General features: G+C 44.1%; 3 protein-coding genes across 3 annotated transcripts; all 3 read right to left on the bottom strand.

Annotated features, from left to right (window-relative positions):
- Positions 1 to 378: 378 nt before the first annotated feature.
- Positions 379 to 1,317, bottom strand: LOC127052902 (olfactory receptor 1052-like). The gene has a single exon (XM_050957050.1). It carries the CDS (start codon positions 1,312 to 1,314, stop codon positions 379 to 381), a length of 936 nt encoding a protein of 311 aa, XP_050813007.1. The 5' UTR covers positions 1,315 to 1,317.
- Positions 1,318 to 10,133: 8,816 nt separating this feature from the next.
- LOC127051288 (olfactory receptor 10T2-like) lies at positions 10,134 to 11,078 on the bottom strand. Its single transcript, XM_050953374.1, has one exon. The coding sequence runs from the start codon at positions 11,076 to 11,078 to the stop codon at positions 10,134 to 10,136; it is 945 nt and encodes a 314-aa protein (XP_050809331.1).
- A 6,340-nt stretch (positions 11,079 to 17,418) lies between these two features.
- LOC127052838 (olfactory receptor 1019-like) lies at positions 17,419 to 18,357 on the bottom strand. Its single transcript, XM_050956956.1, has one exon. The coding sequence runs from the start codon at positions 18,355 to 18,357 to the stop codon at positions 17,419 to 17,421; it is 939 nt and encodes a 312-aa protein (XP_050812913.1).
- Positions 18,358 to 20,856: the final 2,499 nt, after the last annotated feature.

The following is a 20,856-nucleotide window of genomic DNA, read 5'->3' as shown; positions in this document are numbered from 1 at the left end:
ACCAGTGATTAAATCACTGTGATTTAAAGTGGCAGGGAGCCCTGGGCAGCCCAGGGCTTCCCCCCACTGCTGACACACCGCACTGCACAGCTACTGTGACTTAAAAGTGGCAGGGAGCTTCCTGCCGGTAATACCCTGGCAGCAGCAGTGGTCTTGGGAGCCCTGGGCCCTTTTAAGTCACCAGGGCCCGTGGTCTGCACCCTTGCCTGCCCCCTCCACCTCCAGTCAGCAACCCTGGGAAAATCTATCTTCCTTTGTTCCTTTTCATGGAAGGTGCGCACATTGGGTTATTCACAGAAACCAAGCTAACAATACAGAGAAATCACTGCCTGCCTTTTCTTCCCTCTATTGAATTAAAGCCATACCCAGTATTTGCATTTACAGAGAATTAACCTTCCTCTCTCTTATCCTCCTAAAGGCCTCTTTGACTTCTTTATTCCTCAGGCTGTAGATCATGGGGTTCAGCATGGGGATCACCAGGGTATAAAACACTGAGATGATTTTGTCCTGATCCATGGAAGACTTTGAACTAGGCCGTAAATACATGAAAGAGCCCGTTCCGTAGAAGATGGTGACAGCTGTCAGGTGGGAGGCGCAGGTGGAGAAGGCTTTGCGTTGGTCCTTAGCAGAACTGATCCTTAGGATAGTGACCACGATGTATATATAGGAGATGAGGATAATCAGGATGGTAGTTGATACCACTATTGTCGCACAGGTGAAATGAACAATGTCTGTGATGCGGGTGTCAGAGCAGGACAGCTTCAGAAGAGCGGGCACATCGCAGAAGAAATGATTGATATAAGCATCACAGAAGGACAAACGGAATATAAATACAGTTTGCACCATTGAATTCAGACAGCTCATGAAGTATGACCCCAGCACCAACAGCACGCAGAACCGTTTGGACATGATGACAGTGTAGAGCAATGGGCTGCAGATAGCCATGAAGCGATCATACGCCATCACACTCAACAGCCAACATTCGCAAGAGACAGCGATGCAGAAGAAGAAAAACTGCACAGTGCATCCAGTGAATGAAATGACCTTGCTCCTTGCTGCAAAGGTCATCAGTGTGCTGGGAATTATGATGGTGGAGTAGCTGACATCTAAGAGGGCCAAGTTGCTGATGAAAAAGTACATAGGGGTGTGAAGTCGGGACTCAATCCTGATTAAGGTGACCAAGGTGAGGTTCCCCATTAGAATCAGCAAGTAGATCAACAGAAACACTACAAAGAGGGTGACCTGCAGCTTCAAGTTGTCCGTGAATCCCAACAAGATGAATTCAGTCACCAGAGTGTGATTTTTCTCTCCCATTTATCCCAGATGCACTGTCCTTGGCAGGTGAGAAAAGTGAGGTGTACACTGAAAGAGGAGACAAATAAGGCCTGTAGTCAGTGCATAAGTCTGAAGAGATTATAACTATTAAATATACCTTATGGTTCTCTTGGTCACTGTAGTAACTAGACCATATCGAGATTTAAGAGTCTGCTACTGGTTTCAGGCTATACAGGTGGGTCTTTTAGTTCTGGCAGTAGAAGCTCATAGTGTTAAAGTCAGAGCCATAGTTCAATCCCCATTGCCAACAATAAGTAACAACCAACACAGATTTGTCAAGAAGAAATCATTCCAACTCAAGTTAATGTCCTTCTTTGACAGTGTAACCAGCCTAGAAGATGAGGTGAAGCAATAGATATGATATTGATTTTAGTAAGGCTTTTGACACAGTTGCACGTAACATTTTCATAAGCAAACTAGTACGTCTGTCAAACAATTAAAAAATAATCATGAGATAAAAAAATTATTGCAATTAATTGCAGACTTAACAACAACAGAACACCATTTACTTAAATATTTTTTGATGTTTTCAACAATATATTGATTTTGGTTACAATACAGAAGACAAAGTGTATAGTACTCACTTCATGTTATTATTTTATTACAAATATTTGCACTTTAAAAGATAAGGCCATATTTTTCAATTCACCTCATACAAGTACTGTACAGCAATCTCTTCTTCATTGTCAAAGTGCAACTTACAAATGTGAAATTGTTTTTACATGGCTTCACTCAAAAACAAAACAGTGTAAAACTTCAGAGCCTACAAGTCCACTCAATCCTACTTCTTGTTCAGCCAATCATTAAGACAAACAAGTTTGTTTATATTTACAGGCGATAATGCTGCCTGCTTCTTATTTACAATGTCACCTGAAAGTGAGAACAGGTATTTGCATGGCACTGTTGTAGCCAGTGTTGAAAGGTATTTATGTCCAGATATGCTGAACATTTGCATGCCCCTTCATGCTTCCACCACCGTTCCAAGTTAGTTTAGTTTTGAGGGGAAAACTCTCTAACTCTAAGGATAGGTAAGTATTGTCATAAGCCTCCAAGACAGGTTATAGAAAACCCAGAATCTGAGACTATAATCCACATCAATGAGCTCTACCATTGACCAATGGGAATCTTTGCACAACAAAGGATATGACACATGGACATATACATTTCCTACTCCAGAGCCCATTTGCAGCTCCCCATCCCAGTGGAAGAGTTCTCTGCCTGCACAAGGCACCAAACATACTTATTCCCAGATCCCTATGCTGGTTTCTCAGTGTGTGCCAGGTGCATGCACCAAACATGCATCTTTCCTGCTCCCAATTCTGATCCCAGAGCTGTGTTCTGTGCCATGCACTGACCGCACCTGGTCTGTGCACTATGCCGCACACTGAAAGTGCCCCGAATGTGCCTGTGGCATTGCAACTCAGCCCTTGTTGAACTTGTGCCATGCAGATCACATATCCAGTCCGTATCCCAGCACTGTGTGCATGTGCCACTCATCGAGCATGCCCATTCACAGTTCCTTAGTCTGCTCTCATTGATACATGCTCAGCTCCCGGCTACAATCCCAGAGCTATGTACTGTACCAGGCACAGTTCTCAGCTCCCCACCCCGTCCCGTGTGCTGGTGCTGTGCGTTGAGTGAATTTGTTCCCTGTGGCTGGCACAGATCCTGTTCATCATATTGAGTGCTGCCAGGCAGGCGTTCAGTGAGCCTATCCCAACAGAGAGGTGATTTACCCTGGCTGGGAATCTTACACTCGCCTCTCCTGTGTCATTTTCTGTGTGGCAACGATTCCCTCCCATATCATCAAGGCTCTCCATCACCATCCAGGCATCATACCTCTGACCCGGAACTGCTCACCAAACTGTCCCCCACCTACACTTTGGCAGATAGCTCTATGGCACTGGGGGGGGATGTCTGTGGAGGGCTAGACATCCTCTAAAGTGACCGTTCCCGCTCATGCTTCCAAAGTTGCATCCTTGTGGTCCCAAACACCGAGCAGAAAGGCACCTTGAGAGCACCAAGGTGGACAGCACACAAAATACCGGAGTAAAGGGTTGGGACACACAGTCCTTTGGTTCTAGGGACTGCATCTGTGCCCTTAAGTCACCAAGGGAGCACACTGCTTAGTGTGTGTCACTCACAAAGGAACTGGTCCCAGGACAGTTCAATGGTATATGGTTTCTAGCAGTCAGAGCCCTAGTTTTGTTCCCCACCTCTGTAGTTCTCAACAAGGTGTCTGGGGCAGGTTTCAGGGTTTACTCCAGGCATGGCTGGCATTAGACTCGCTAGGGCCCAGGGCAGAAAGCCAAAGCCCCACCATACAGGATGGCAGCCCATGCCCCAACCCCCGTACCCAAGGCTGAAGCCAAAGCCTGAGCAATTTAGCTTTGCGGGACCCCCTGTGGTATAGGGCTTCAGGCAATTTTATCCCCTAATGCTGGCCCTGGCTTTTCTAAGCAGAAATAAAGTTGTTGTGGCACAGCTGGGCTCCGGAGTTTTTATAGCATGTTGGGGGGCGTGATGACTCAGAAATAAAAAGGTTGAGAACCCCTGCCCTGGCTTCTCAGGAATCTCTTAACCAAATTACCCCAAAATAGCACGACCAGCTCTACTCCAAACTGCCCAGCAGCATATCACTGTGGAAATCAATTTACATATATGTCAATTTTTATACCCTGAAAATTATAAGCAGCTGATTTTAGGAAGAGCTGCATGGCTGGATCCTCAGAACAAAATGATCCAAATTTTATATCTCAGATCCCATCCCTGGGTCAGTTCTACTATGTCACTTTCAAAGGCAATCCCCTGATGCGTACACATTTTGAAGCATCTGGAAAAATCAGCTCCTAAACCAGAAACTTTGCTCTCAGGGCAGGGCCAGCTCCAGGGTTTTGCCACCACAAGCAGCGGGGAAAAAAAAAAGCCATGATTGCAATTGTCAGCAATTTAGAGGCAGCTCCACCATGTCCCTTTCTTATTTGGTGGCAGGTCCTTCCCTCCAAGAGGGACCAAGGGATCTGCTGCCGAATTGCCTCCGAAGAGCTGGATGTGTCGCCCCTTTCCTTTGGCCACCCCAAGCACCTGCTTGCTGAGCTGGTGTCTGGAGCCAGCCCGGCCTCAGGGCAAAAGTTCCAAAAGAAACCTCTGCAGAATGTAATTAACGTCCACACGCAGGCTAAGGAAGTTGCCAAGGCCAGGACTGAAGCTCACAGCTGAAGAGTGATGCTAAGACTCGATGAGCACAGACTGTCATCTTGAGCCAGCCTGAGTATGCCCACAATGCCTGCCAAGCCCAGGTTTGGGGTCAGGTTTGAGCCCAAGTCCCCTTCAGTCCACACTCAGCGCAGTCTGGCTAGGGTTAGCAAGAACTCAGAACCGTGGGGCTGTACCTCAAGAATTCCAAGCACAAGGGACTATCCGTTTGTATCTTACTCTTGGCTTCCAGGAGGCATCGCAATTTTCAAGACTCATAGACTCATAGACTCTACGACTGGAAGGGACCTCGAGAGGTCATCGAGTCCAGTCCCCTGCCCTCATGGCAGGACCAAATACTGTCTAGACCATCCCTAATAGATATTTATCTAACCTACTCTTAAATATCTGCAGAGATGGAGATTCCACAACTTCCCTAGGCAATCTATTCCCAAGCAAGCACGCTGATTGTAAAGCACTTACAGAAACCAGCTCTTAAACAGAAGACAAGTCCCATCGTTAATTATACCACAGCTACCACACCCCTCTCACAAGCCAGGCCCTCAACTAGAGCAAATGAGTATTGATTTCAGAGACATTACAGCCATTGAGAATGTGGCCTTTTTGTAAAATCTACCTCCACTGCACTTTTTTTCATACACGACTCTTACCTAAGCAGTCACTTGTGTGTCCCAGATTACCTGAGACATCAGCGTGACTTTCCTTATCATGTTACTGTGCAAAAGGAAAACAATAATAGATGGATGCTTCAGACAGTCCCTTCTCCAGGTGAATTGCCTCCAAATCAGAACTATTTCCACTTGCAAAAAAAAAAATCAAAAGAGAATATTTACACCACCTCCACTAGAACCAGAGTGATGAAACCCACCTGCAGCAGGCAGATGTCTGTCATTGTTGACCCCACCAAAAGAATTGTATTTGGAGACTGCTGGGTTTGTTTATATATTAGTTGAAGTGGCATTTGCAGATGTAATCCCTGGGTGGCCCACAGAGTTCTGCATATCAGGCTAAGCACAGATGGGATCATTAAAATGTCTTTCAAGTCCTCTGGGGATAACTGCACATGGACGTGTTGTCTTCAAAACTTGGGCTCACTTCATGAGCTCACTTCATTCCCTGTTCTTAGGTTCAAAGAAAATTGGCCCATTTTCCTCAGCCAGGAAGCTGAAGGATCCCTCACCCGTAACAGCCTTATTGTAGATGCAAAAAGCAGCATACTGTATTCTTCTAGGTAACAAACGTTGTATCCTTCTACCTAACAAATATGGTTCCTCATGTTAATCCTCTTGCTAAATATACCTGATGCAGCCTCCTGGGATCTGCCTTTGGTGTATGTCACACAAGATACCTGTTTCAAATCTGGTCAGTATGTGCAACTTAGATGTGCTAGCAAGACTTTTCGATACAGGATTCATGAGGCAAACACACTCATCCTTGGGCCTCACTCTGCTCCCACTAAAGTCAATTCAATGGGAGCAGAGTGAGGTCAGTTTAGAATGCTATTGATAACCCCACCCTTTGTCATCTCTTCTCCTTTCCAAAAACATCTTTTAGCAATCTATGAGACTCTTCAATGTACTGCTTTGATAGGTCATGTGACGTTCACGAAGGAAATGTACCTTCAAAAGCAAAGTGTTCTGCAAAGTTGAACGAGAACTTTGAAAACATTGTATGGATAATTTATTCATCAAATTTTGATGTCATTCCTCATATAAGTAATTCAATTAATAGTGTTTGCCCAGCTGCAGAGCTGCTAAAATAACACTTAAATTAATACAAAGAAGTAATGTGGTCTAATGCATTAGGTACTGGGCTGGGAGCCAGGAGACCTGGATTTTATTCCTAATTTTGTCCTGCTGTAGGACCTTCCAGAAATCTATTTCCCTCTCTCTGCTGATACAGTGCTTGGCACAACCAGGTCACAGTCTCAATTAGCTGTACTGCTTGGTGCCCCAGTCATGGAGCCAGCCCCCACATTGTGCTACATGCTGGGGTTGGGCAGATGTATGAAATCTAAGATGCCCCAGGTAACATGAATCCCACTCAGCTTATTACATAGAATTGTGTATAAAAGTCATTGAAAGATGGGGACAGATAGACTGCTATGAACTGGATAGTTGGGTTAAAGGAACAGCACTAAAGTGTCTGTAAGGCATCTTGTAAAGTCATGGGTTGGCAGGGCAATGAGCTGAAAGATTCCACAAATGGGAGGAAATGTTTATAGTTGAATCCACCCAAACGTGCTTTGATAGGTTAATGATCCGTGGGATGTAGTATCCATGCTTCAAAAGATGTTGTTTATCTGGGGGTGAGGTCACTACATGGTAGCACGGGGACAAGTGGGTTGGAAGGCCTGAGCTTGACCATTATGGCTTCCACCTCCATCATCCTCTGGCATCCAACATGACACAATTGGTCCTTCATCGTCCTGATCCTGAAAAACATCCTCACCAAACGAAGCCAGAGAAAAGGAATCAGATGATATCACCATCTGGCCCTGCTTCAGCTAAATCCTGAATACTTGGGATAGGAGACTTGTGTTCCTGCTGTCACAACCTCCCTCATGTGACATATTCCTTCCCCACCTTATATATCCTCTTTCCTGTCCCTTTCCTTTTGCCTCTTTCTCATGAGCATCTGTCTTAGCCAACAAGTATATGCCATCTCATTATTTTAAATAGAGTAGCCAGACACTTCAATTTAAACACTCTGGACTAGGTAAAACAGTAAAAAAAAGTTTATTAATTACAATGAGATAGATGTTAAGTGAGTACAAGTAATGAGGCTTAAAAGTCACAAACTGTTATAAGAAAAATAAAGATAAAATATTTACTAGTGCCTAACTTAATAAACTATGTTAGATTCAAACAAAGTTTCTCACTACAGACTCCAGCATATTACTGACCAAACTCTTCAGTCTGGATCCCTCCCCATGAGTGCAGTGGCTGTTTTCTTTTATCTTCATAGGTGTGATGCCAGAGCTAGACAGGGAGAGAGATGATGGGAGTCTTGGGGTGTCTTCTTCTTTTTATAGTCCTGCCCCCATTGAGAAGCATTTCCAGATGGGAGAAAGATGACAGGCAGTCTGGTGAAGAAAGGAAACTCCATACAGTTTCTTTGCTCAAATGTAGATTTCTGTCCCTGCCCACTTCCTCGTCAAAGAATGGCCACTTAGATGGTAATGGTGCCTCAGACTTCTTGACTCAGACTTGATGCCTGAGGTGTCAGCTTGCCCTTTGTCTCTGAGGAAGTGGTTTAGCTACTCCCTGGACTTATCTGGGAAACATGCTTGAGTCATGATTTCATCTTATATTCATAAATTTACACGTAATGATGCCATGTGCATTTTGCCATGATATTGACCAGCAAGCTATGTGTTTTTAAATAATACCTCACAAGGCAAACCTTTTACAAGTATTATAACAATACCGTGTAGAGTGTGACCATGGGTCTATTCTGTTAACATCCCATTCAGATGCATGGGGCAGGTAACTGTAGGACATACGTCTTTGGGAGCTATGTCAACCCAACCCAGCAGGGAGCTCTGTCTGGCAGGAATGAAGGGATTCAGTTGGCTTGCTCTCTTCAAAAACAGATACACCCTAGCTTCTGGGGTAAGTACTGGGGGGTGTCCTGCCACACTCCGTTCATCTCTAGGGGCAAAGGAAACTCCTGATGCTACCCAAGGGAGCGACATACAAACATGATGCTACTCCTGGGTGAGAAAATGCATTAGCCTTGCCTCTCTGGAAGGGGATGGCACCTCTGTCATCACCATTCCAAAGTGGAGGGTGAGGTTACGGGGAAGGGGGAGGGAACATGCCATGATCTGCCTAGGACTGTAATTTGCCTTTAATTTTACTCTTATCACTTTGAAAAAAAAAATTGAAGTTATTTTTCATTTTAATAAGTTTAGTGGCATGAGCAAATACCCCCTGGTCCTCATCTCACACAAGTAAAGAGATGCACTGGGCAAGCACTGGCAGCGGAGAGCTTTAAGAGGTTCTTTTCCTTTACAATATTTACATGGGAAGAAATGGTTGTGCTGGGATATCGGCAGTTATCTCGGGGAGATGGGAGAAGGGCAGGTGGGGGTGTCTATTAACAAAAACTGGAACTGGTCAAACGGGGAACTTTATTCACAAAAAAAGTTTATCCCTTTTTTCCTGTGGGAAAAAATCCACCAGCTCTACTTAAAGCTCAAACTGTGGCAGTCGTTCAGCCGCCTTCCCTGACATTCCAAATACCGATACTTCCATTTCAGCAAACATCTGTGTATTTGGGGGCGGGGGAGAGGTACTGATTTAACCAACGTGAAGCACGGACAAAGACTAGAAGTCAGGAACTCCTCCACTGCCACCGACTGGTCGTAATAACACTTTGCACTTATACGTATACAGAGATAATAAAAAAATAAGAGAAAAAATAATGTCATGCAGGCACCACCATGGTCTCAGTTCTTTTTCTTAGGGTATGTCTGCGCTAAAGCTGGTAGGTGTAACATCCATCTCAGGTAGACATACCCCTTCTAGCTCTCATCGTGTAGCCCAACAGCACGAGGGCTTATCCCTGATTACATGCCGAGGGTTTCAAATGAGATCATACTTGGGGTAGCTAACCCGTCCCGCCATTCGTACCACTATGGCTACGCTTCTGTTTTTAGCATGCTAGCTTGATCAGAGCTAGAAGGGGTATGTCTACCCTAACTGAAAATTACACCTCCAGTGCCTCTATAAACATCCTCTTAATGTGCAAGCAAGCTTTGACTCTGGGAGGAACATGTGGTGTTGTTATCATAGTTGGGTAAAGTAAGTCTTTGGTTGTAGAGGCAGCTTTGGAGGGAATGGGAGTTGTGTGAGTGGCAGGAGAGTTTGCTGTCTGCCTTGGCCTCTGATTCAAGACAATTCTTGAGGCAGAGTTGCTCCCTGGGCATCGGTGTTGGGATGAGATTCCTGGAATAAGAGATTGCGCTGCTTGTTGTTTGACCATCTCATTTCAGGACTGGTATACATGTGTGAATAGAGCAAGTTACCCTCAGAATACAGCCAGATTCTGCATTGTAGATTTAACTGCTACTGGGAAGCTGACCTGCAAGGCCCCAGACATTGGCAGAGGGGCAACAGAGGTTTCAGAATAAGGAGTAACAATATTATTTTATTGTCCATTATTTATACTGAGCCACAGGGGCTCTTAATGTCCAGACAAAGAGAAAGACAAGGTCACTGCCTTGAAGACCATACCATGGACAATAGTGACATCACTATTAGAACAAGAAGCAATGGGCTTAAACTGCAGCAAGGGAGATTTAGGTTGGACATTAGGAAAAAGTTCCTAACTGTCAGGGTAGTTAAACACTGGAATAGATTGCCTAGGGAAGTTGTGGAATCTCCATCTCTGGAGATATTTAAGAGTAGGTTAGATAAATGTCTATTAGGGATGGTCTAGACAGTATTTGGTCCTGCCATGAGGGCAGGGGACTGGACTCGATGACCTCTCGAGGTCCCTTCCAGTCCTGGAATCTATGAGTCTATGAATCATGCAGAGTTCATTGATATATTGGAATTGCCCAAATTTGCAACTTTTCACATTTTTGGAGAAAGAAATGTGTGGGCAGTTAATTTCTTTAGGGCTGATTTAACTTCCTGGTTTCTCAGACTATAAACCACAGGGTTCAATATGGGGCTAAAGAACGTATAAGACAAGGCAATGAAAGTGTCCTCATCTAGGAAAGAGGTTGATTTGGGTATTAAATAGACAAAAAAAGCACAGCCGAAGTGTGTGATCACAACGATGAGATGGGAGGCGCAAGTGGAGAAAGTCTTGCGCCTGCCTGGTGCAGAGTGGATCTTCAGGATGGCGGCGAGGATATAGATGTAAGAGAGGATGATTCCCGTGAAGGGGCCTAGCAAAACAAAGGCACACAGAAAAACAATGGCCATCCCAGCGATATGATGGTCACTGCACGCCAGCCTCAGAACGGGCGAGATGTCACAGAAGAAATGTTTGATGGCATTGGGCCCGCAGAAGGGCAAGCTGAATACAAGGGAACTGATGCCTAGCGCTATAAGAAAGCCAGTTGCACATGAAACAGCGACCAGCTCAACGCAAACCCTCCTGGTTATCACAACTGGGTATTGCAGTGGCTTACATATGGCCACATAGCGATCGTAAGCCATGGCTGACAGCAGAAAACAATTTGTGGCCCCAAAACCGAAGAAGCAGAACATTTGAATCGCGCATCCCAGGAAAGAAATTGTTTGGTTTCCCAACAGCAAATTCACCAGCAGCTTGGGGACGACAGCGAAAGTGGTGCAGGTTTCCGAGAAGGACAAAGCGAAGAGTAAGAAGTACATGGGGGTATGGAGGCTCCGATCAACACTGATGGCTGCCAGGATGGCGATGTTGGAGGTCAGGATTATCACGTACATCGGGGAGAACACCAGGAAAAGCAGAACCTGCCACTCTTCCAGGCTGGAGAATCCCAGCAGCAGAAATTGAGACACGGCGCTCTCGTTTCCTCTGGGCATTATCAAAAGCATCTAAACTCAAAGGGGAAAAGGAGGCAAAAGATCTTAGGAGTTATACAACACCATCAGAGTTGCTTCCATTAGCTCTAACACAGCCTCAGACATGATCGAATGATTGGTGTGAAGGAATTAAAACAAGCCCAAAACTGCTGATTTTTTTAATGGTATTTTATCATTTATTTTACTGTCATGTATTCCTTGCTCAGATATTGCAGTAGGGGGAGCCCACTTAAGGAGCTGGGTAGATTGACTGATTGATTGATAAAGTTATGATAGTAACAGGAGCTTTGGCTGTGATATGTTCTGTTTCTGGGGAGATGATACAGTATAGACAATGACAATGTAAGTTTATTCCAACCTATTTCCTCAACTTAACTCCACTTTGTTTCAGAAGGATCACTGCCAGAGAACATGAGAACGGCCATACTGGGTCAGACCAAAGGTCCATCTAGCCCAGTATCCTGTCTGCCGACAGCGACTAATGCCAGGTACCCCAGAGGAAATGAACAGAACAGGGAATCATCAAGTGATCCATCCCCTGTCGCTCATTCCCAGCTTCTGGCAAACAGAGACTAGCGACACCATCCCTGCCCATCCTGGCCAATAGCCATTGATGGACCTATCTTCCAAAAGGAACCAAGACTTCATGGACTATTTAATATTATTACAGTTATTTAGGTAGTATCCAGGAACCTTAATCATAAACCAGAATCCATTGTGCAAGATGCTGTACAAAAACAGAACAACAAAACAGTTCCTGCCCATAAAAGATTACAATTTAATTACAAGACAATAGACCACAGGTGGGTGCAAACTGAGAGATGGAAGAGTACAAGGAAGCAATGAGATGATAGGCAGGGGCTGTGGCACAGCATCTGCCTAGCTACGGTCAATGTTTTTGTAGTCATCAGAGAAGAGGAGGGTTTTATTTAGTCCTTTTATTGTCTGTTGCAAGTGACAAAGAAGGGTAATGTATGCCACTCCTAAGGAGTGTTATTAATTCCAAAGGATATGGTCCAGGAATTATTTTGGGAAGTTCTCTGGTCTGTATTATACAGGAGATCAGTCTAGATGATCACAATTGTCCCTTCTGATCTTAGACTCTATGAATCTCTGCGGAAAAAAATTGATGTGGGCACATATCTATTAGCAACCGGACAGAACATAGAACTGGGAGTTAGTGGACCTGGTTTCTATTCCCAGCTCTGCCACTGGCTTTCTTCATGACCATGGGCAAGACACTTCACCTTTCTGTGCCTCATCTGTAAAATGGGGAAAATTATGCTCACATGCCTTTATGAACATAAGAATGACTATACTGGGTCAGACCAAAAGTCCATCCAGCCCAGTATCCTGTCTACCGACAGTGGCCAATGCCAGGTGCCCCAGAGGGAGTGAACCTAACAGGTATGATCAAATGATCTCTCTCCTGCCACCCTTCTCCACCCTCTGACAAACAGAGGCTAGGGACACCATTCCTTACCCATCCAGGCTAATAGCCATTAATGGACTTAACCTCCATGAATTTATCCAGTTCTCTTTTAAACCCTGTTATAGTCCTAGCCCTCACAACCTCCTCAGGCAAGGAGTTCCACACATTGACTGTGCGCTGTGTGAAGAAGAACTTCCTTTTGTTTGTTTTAAACCTGCTGCCTATTAATTTCATTTGGTGGCCCTAGTTCTTAGATTATGGAACAAGTAAATAACTTTTCCTTATTCACTTTCTCAACACCACTCATTTGTAAAGCACTTTGAGAGCTATGTGGGAACTCGTATACAAGTTCTAAGTGTTTTTATGCATATGTTGTGGTAGGGGCATGGAGGTATAGAAGAAATGAACTTTGAAATTTAGAGATGAAAAGTGCTATGTAAGAGCTAGATATTAATATGATCATAAACATCATCCAATCTTTCCTGGAAATCCCAGCTACAACACTAGGAAAGTTAGCTAGCAAGGAATGGGTAACTCAGAGTCTCTAATCTGCGATAAAAGAGCTGGAATCAATGGACTCAGGCTCACAGGGCTCGGACTGTGGGGCTAAAAAAAGTGGTGTGGAAGTTCGGGCTCAGGCTGGAGCCTGCGCTGTGTAACCTTGCAAGAGCGGAAAGTCTCAGAACCTGGGCTCCAGCCTATGCCTGAATATCTACACCTCTATTTTTAGCCCCACCAGCTCAAATCAGTTGACCCAGGCTCAGAGGCTCTGTGCCGTGAGTTTTTCTTTGCAGTGTAGCTGTACCCTAACATACTTATTCAGCTCTCATCATTGCTGAGGATGGGTGCAGGAACAGGTTCCTCTGAACTATTGCTGAAAACCATTCAACGGCTAGACAGCACTCAGCGAGTCTCAGTTCCACTCCTAGAGAGACTGCAAGACCAACCATCCAACTTTCTGAACAAAATCATACTCCGATGGGTAAAAATGATCTGCTTCTCTCTCGCCCATCTCAGAGGGGAAATAAGGCCATGAATGTGCTAGAGACAACTTCCATATATAATCATGCAAATCCAGAGGAACTCAGTTGATTTCAGTGGCAACACCGTGGGTTTACGCCAGCCTGAGTGCTATCACAATCTGGGTGTCTAAGGAAAACTTCTAGTTATGAAGGATTCACTGCATCAACCAAGATATTTTGGGCACTATACTTCCAGGCACTGTACTTCTAATACCATCTTCCCACTAGGCACCTGCAGTGCATCCATACATCTTAAATAGTCACCCTTTCCTATGTTCATACTACTTTGTCTGTGGAACAGGAGGTTTTTATTTTTCCTGGAATGAGAAAATGTAGGAGTAGGCAGGATGCTTTCCTGAAATGATTTCTGAATTAAGACACCCTGAAAAATAGCTGATAAATAACTCCAACAGTTCTTATTATATTTATATTTTAGAGCTAGTGGAAAATTTTCCCATAGAACATTTTTCCAAGAGGAAAGACTGTCTTGTCAAAATTGAAGGGGAAAAATTGAGAAGACAGGGATGTTTTGAGTGTTCTTTTCAATTTTTTTTCCAGTTTCAAATGTATTTTATTTTTTATTATATTATAACAACTTTAAATTAAAAAGATGGACATTTACATGAATTGGTTTGATTTTTTTGAAATGGAACATTTTGCTTGACCTGAAACAATTTTTCCCCAAAAAATTTCATTTTATAGGATTGTTTTTTCTCTTTATTTTTCAATTTGGAATGAAAACAAATTTCAAAATGTCTGAATTTCCCATGGAATGTAATTCCTACCAAGCCTTTTATATCCTTCTTTCTCTCTATTATTGAGACTATAGCTAGACAGACAGGTAGGTAGATCACTATACCTTTGCATGATGTTAAAAATGCATCTATTAGTTTATTTAGTTCCACATAAAGCCATCACCATATAACATACCTGTAGCACGAGGAAAGAAACACCAGAAGGATCTGTGCTTAGAGATGTTTATATTGGGTTTCTATCATGGCCTGGGATGTAATCCCCTGTTGCTCCCTCCCAGCTCCTAATCCAGGCCAGGTGCTCCTGAAGCAATTCAAAGGGAATTATCCACCCATGTGCATTTGGAGTCATGTGGGTTGAGATGGAAATGTTTACATTTGAAGCTGATTATTGATACATGTGATACCCTGATCGATACTTTTTATATCCTGGAATCTGAGTACTCTGGGTCTGTGTAACATCCTTTACAATTCCATGGAGTGAGTTTAGCACTGAGAGGTTCTGCACTTGCAGCCCTGGGGAATGGAGTTTCAGGGCAGGTCTAGTAGATTCCCTACATTGCCCTGCCTATCTGGAGATATACCCATCTTATAGAGCTTGAAGGGACCTTAAAAAGGTCATTAAGTCTAGTTCCCTGCCTTCACAGCAGAACCAAGTACCCTCCCTGACAGATTTTTGCCACAGATCCCTAAATGACCCACTCAAGGATTGAACTCATAGTTCATCAGGCTAAAGCTCAAACCGCGGAGCTATCCCTCCCCCCTGTTTTATGCTTAAGGCAAAAATCCCTATAGAGACAACCTGCCAAAAATAACGGGCATCTACCTGTAACAGTTTAGGGCAACTGCATCTGTGTTTCCCCTCAATGTTCCAGCAAGGGCACTGTGATAGATCGGGCCTATTTTATAGCACCCTCCTCCTGTCAGACTAAGCTGCATTCTGCCAGGTCAACTCATTCTCTGGGGTGACCCTCATCTGTGCTTTCCTCAAGGAATCCAGGGATACTGTCTTCAACTGAGGTAGTTTCTGTAACTGAACCTTCTTAACAAACACAATCCCACCCCCTGCAGACTCTTTCTTCAAAGCCTGTGCAAGCACAGTAGTGTCCTCCCCAAATCAGTCTCTCGCCCTAATAATTCCCCTAACAAAATTTCCTGACTCTGACCCTCAGGCCTCCTCAGACAATCTCCCCTCTTGTCCATTTGGTTTCTGGAACAGTTTCTCTCAGTGACAATCCATTTGGGAGTTCTACCCCTTCTTTTATAAAGATGAGCTAATGAAATTCCACTTGTTTTCTCAGGGCTGGATCCAGTTTGCTGGATCAAAATAAGGGCCCCTCAGTTAATTTAAATTCAGCCTTTGTACCCAAAAGGCTTTCTTTGTTTTTCAGGCCTCCGGAAACAGGTGAAACCAATCACTACCACTTATTCCAAAGGACAAAGCTTCTGCATTATTCACCCAGATTCCAAGGGAAACCCAGCCAACGAAACCAGAACACACAAATACATATGACACTTATTGAATACAAAGGGCTATGAATATTTTCTGGGCACCTCTTAATGTGACAGTCTATGATGTTGTCATGTTTCCTGAGTTTTTGATCACCAACATACAGATAACATTTATAAAGTTAATGTAATAGTCTAAACACCATGCCTGCATTTGTCATTTTTGTCATGACGTATGTATGGGACCAAACTCTCAGTAGGCATGACTTATGTCTAATGACGATGCTTTGTTTGTATGTAATTTTGTCAGGTGATCCTTAGAAACCTGAGATGAACAAACCCGTACAAAGTTTTTGGCATAGACGACCAGACGACTATCACATGTTGTGACGAACTGGGACTGTTCTTACTGTGGTCTGTGAATGCTGAGTGGGGAGTGTTGGCCTGGAAGGACGGTCTGTATTGGGGGATGGGAGAGAGCATGTAATGTGAGAACCCAGGAAGGGGTTAGAGGCCAGGTGACACCTCTGCCCAGGAAGCTGAACAAAGGCTGGGGGAAGGAGAGGCGGGGGAGTGAGAGTGTTTCAGGAGAAGGCTGGGGAATGGATGGAAGCACAGATGGGGTTCTGACTCCCCAATGGGCTGTGGTGCTCCTGGGACCCCAAGATGGACCTAATTGGGGAGGATCCTGTTGTCTGTGCCTGCAAGACCTGTCTTGGACTGTGTTCTTGTCATCCAAATAAACCTTCGGCTTTACTGGCTGGCTGAGAGTCACGGTGAATCGCAGGAAACCGGGGGTGCAGGGCCCTGATTCCCCCACACTCCGTGACAGATGTAAATTATATGTGGCCATCCATGAAACAGAAAAGGCTGTTGTGAGTAAGTAGAAGGTTGTACAAAATTAGTAGACTAGTACTGTATAAGGCAGAGATGAAATGCCCCTCAGTGGCTCATTGGGGCATGCCCTGAACTCTAGGTAAGATCTTGTAATGAAATCTTCTAAACACGACCAGAGTTCACCCAAATATTCACTGCTTTAAATAACTCAAATATTCAAAATAATAATAACTACACACATATCATAATTATTATGAAATATAAATGATTTTTCAGCTACTCTCCTCATTATTAGAGGGCCCAGCTCATGCTTTTAAAACACTTAATAAATTAATAATAATAATTAATAATAATGCCTATTGCTTGTATCAGTAGCTCTCCAAGCATTTTACTGTCTTTTTTTTTTAATGTTGCTCCCCTTTCAGCACCCCTGGGAGACGGGGCAGTGCCACCATCCCCGTTGTAAGGATGGAGAACAGAGGCACAAAGAGGCTAAGTGACTTGCCCAACATCACAGAGGAAAGTCACTGTGGACCAAGAAATTAGACGCAGATTTTCTATGTCCTCGGCCAGTGCCTGAACCACAGGACCAGCCTGCCCTTCACTTGAGGATGGCAATGTGGCCTTAGCACAAAATGGTACCTAACTGGGAGCTGAGCAGCTCTGAGAAGCTGGATAATTGATGAGTTGCCAAATCATAGCTGTTTGGTGCAGCTCTCCTTGGAAAACTTGCCCCTTAGTTCTTTTTGGTGCAAGATGCACTGGGTTGATTATCCACAAAAAACAAGATGATGTAAAGAACTCACTCCCCTCGTTTACTGTTAAAAACCCACTCTCAACATTTAAATTCACTGAGAATAAATCTTCCTGTGTAACATCCTCGTAAAGGCCTTTTTCACCTCCATGTTCCTCAGGCTGTAGATCAGGGGGTTCAACATGGGGATCACAAGGGTATAAAACAAAGAAATGATTTTGTCGTGGTCCATGAGGTACTTTGAACTGGGCCGTAAATACATGAAAGAGCCCGTTCCGTAGAAGATGGTGATGGCTGCCAGGTGGGAGGTGCAGGTGGAGAAGGCTTTGCGTTGGCCCTTGGCAGAGTTGATCCTTAGGATAGTGACAATAATGTATATGTAGGAGATGAGGATGATCAAGATAGTAGGTGTTACCACCACAGTGGCACAGGTGAAATGAACAATGTCTGTAATGCGGGTGTCAGAGCAGGACAGTTTCAGGATTGGGGACACATCACAGAAGAAATGGTTGATGATGTTTGAGTTGCAGAAGGACAAGTGGAATATAAATATAGTTTGAACAACTGCATTCACGCAGCTCACTAGGTAGGACCCCAGTACCAGCAGCACGCAAAACCACTTGGACATGATGACAGTGTAGAGCAATGGGTTGCAGATGGCCATGAAGCGATCGTACGCCATGACACCCAAGAGGTAACATTCACAGGACAATGCGATGCATAGGAAGAAGAATTGCAGAGCACACCCAGAGAACAAAATGACTTTTCTCACTGATACTAAAGTAATCAGTATGCTGGAAGTGATGATGGTGGCGTAGCTGACATTTAAAAGGGCCAGGTTGCTGATGAAAAAGTACATGGGGGTGTGAAGCTGGGAGTCAGTTCTGATTAAGGTGACCAAGGTGAGGTTCCCCACTAGGATCAGAATGTAGATCAGCAGAAACATCAAAAGGAGGATGACCTGCAGCTTCGGGTTTTGTGTGAATCCCAACAAGACAAACTCAGTCACTGCCGTGTAATTCCTCTCCGCCATTTATCCCAGATGCACTTTCCATTGCAGGTGAGAAAGTGAGGAGTACACTGAGAGAGGAGACAAACGAGGGCTGCCATAAACCGACAGCTAAGGGTAGCATAAAATCCCTCCTTTACCGATAAGGGGTTAAGAAGCTCAAATAACCTGGTTGGCACCTGACCCAAAGGACCAATAAGGGAAAAAGATCCCTTCAAATTGGTGGGGGAGGTTTTGTTTGTGGTCTCTTTGTTATTCTCTCTTGTACAGAGAGTGACCAGGGCCTAAAAACCATCTCCTAAAACCCTACCTGAAATAAGCATCCAAGATTTCAAAAATTGGAAACAATAGCAAGGAAATGCGTTAGCTTATCTTTTATTTTAGCTTGTGAATTTTCCCTATGCTAAGAGGGAAGTTTATTCCTGTTTTTTGTAACTTTGAAGTTTTGCCTAGAGGGGAATTCTCTGTGTATTAAATCTTATTACCCTGTAAAATTACCTTCCATCCTGATTTTACAGAGTTGCTTCTTTTACTTTTTTTCTATATAATGAAGTTCTGCTTTTAGGAACCTGACTGGTTTTTAGTGTCCTAAAAACACAAGGGTCTGGTCTGTGCTCAACTTGTTTATCTATTTGGTTGGTATATTATTCTCAAGCCTCCCCAGGAAAGGGGGTGAAAGGGCTTGGTGGGATATTTTTGGAAAACAGGAACTCCAAGTTATCCTTTTCCTGAATCTTTGTCTAACTCACTTGGTGGTGGCAGTGGTACTATCCAAGGATAAGGAAGAATTTGTGCCTTGGGGAAGTTTTTTAACAAAACCTGATAGAAATACGCTTAGGGGGTCTTTCATGCGGGTCCCCACATCTGTTTCCCACAGTCCAGAGTGGAGAGGGAACCCTGACAAGGGCTGTCAAGGTTCCTTCCCCACCCTGAACTTTAGGGTATAGATGTGGAGACCTGCATGGACACTTCTAAGCTTAATTACCAGCTTAGATCTAGTCTCGCTGCCACCACTCTCAAACTAACTCCCTTTTTTGGATAGTCTTGAGAGACTTCCTCACCAAGTCCCTTGTGAACACAGATCCAACCCCTTGGATCTTAACACAAGGGGAATTTAACCATCCTCCCTCCTTTCCCCCACCAGTTACTGGTGAGTCCAGATCCAACCCCCTTGGATCTTAAAACAAGGAAAAATCAATCAGGTTCTTAAAAAGAAGGCTTTTAATTAAAGAAAAGAAAGGTAAAAGAAAGGAAAAATATAAACCCTCTGGAAGACAGCATACCAGCGTATCTCACAGACAATAGATTGAAAACATAAGATGTTCCCATGAGCAGAAATCTTAATACACACAAGAATACCCAATTTGATAATTCCCTTAATGGCACCAAAATAAGTCACAAACGAAAATAAACAAAACCTATTTATTCCTTTCTAAAACTTACTACTCTGATAAGAGGCTGGTTCCTTGATCTTTTTCACTCTGGCTGAAACTGAAACTGACTAAACAAAGGAAAAAACTTCCCTCCTTCCTTTTGAAACATCTTGTTCCCCCATTGGTTCCTCTGGTCAGGCATCAGCTAGGCTAGATGAACTTCTTAACCCTTTACAGATAAAAGAGGCATTAACCCTTAGCTATCTGTTTATGATAAGGGCTGTATACAAAACACCTCAAACTCTGTCACTTTCAACAAAGCATTAACTCTAGGCAGTGGAACCATCTCAGAAATCCATAAGCCTCTCACTCACCATGAAGATCTGTTTCCCTCTCCTGTCTGATCTGCATTGAGTGTTCAGAGTCCACCATTGGCTTCAGGCTAGGTTTTCTAGCTCAGGGAGTGCGGCTCAGGCTGTTGAAGCCTCAGGGACAAGTTCAATCTTTGCTGCTGACAACTCACCCACCTGCATAATGTCATTTCCAGGGTCAGATTCTGATACAATCCCCAACATCAGTTAGTGAGACCCCTGGGCAATGAGACTTTTTGCAGGGCAAAGTACTACTTGGTGTGTGAACGTCTCTGAGGCATGGGTGCTCATGCACTTTCTGTTATGGAGCCAGGCTAGTTGTTTCATTAGCAATAAGTGATGTGGGCAAGCAGGGAGTTGCAGGAAAGAGACCTTTATTCAGCAGCCTGAGGCTTCCCAGCATTCCATGCAGAGCCTCTAGCTTTTGTGCACAAGAAGCCTGACCCCTGTTCACACTCCCGAGCTCCTGATGTCACAATAAACTAGATTCCACCAGAAAACTGACCCTGTTGCTCGGGATCCACTCCTCAGATTACCACGGTGACAGCTATTAAAGTTGCACAGTCATGTTTATCACAAGCTCTGTTTTATAGCCTTGCCTTTCTGAAGAAGAAAAAAAAACGTTCCTTCCCCCAGAGCACCAGATCTGATATTTTTTCTCAATTGGGCAGCAAACTTACCCCAGCTGGACGGTGGTGCTATTCACTTCGATGGGAGCAATGGTGGGATGAGATGCTATTCGGCATGTCTGTGGGGATGATCATCTGGCCCTCTGTGTT

Source organism: Gopherus flavomarginatus, chromosome 5 (assembly GCF_025201925.1).
Source record: "Gopherus flavomarginatus isolate rGopFla2 chromosome 5, rGopFla2.mat.asm, whole genome shotgun sequence".
In the NCBI taxonomy this organism is placed as follows: domain Eukaryota; kingdom Metazoa; phylum Chordata; order Testudines; family Testudinidae; genus Gopherus; species Gopherus flavomarginatus.
Note: the sequence above shows the minus strand (reverse complement) of the source record. Positions and strands in the feature narration are given on the sequence as shown.

Coding starts and splice junctions, on each gene's coding strand:
- LOC127052902 (XM_050957050.1), bottom strand. CDS start 1,314: ATGGGAGAGAAAAATCACACTCTGGTGACTGAATTCATCTTGTTGGGA.
- LOC127051288 (XM_050953374.1), bottom strand. CDS start 11,078: ATGCCCAGAGGAAACGAGAGCGCCGTGTCTCAATTTCTGCTGCTGGGA.
- LOC127052838 (XM_050956956.1), bottom strand. CDS start 18,357: ATGGCGGAGAGGAATTACACGGCAGTGACTGAGTTTGTCTTGTTGGGA.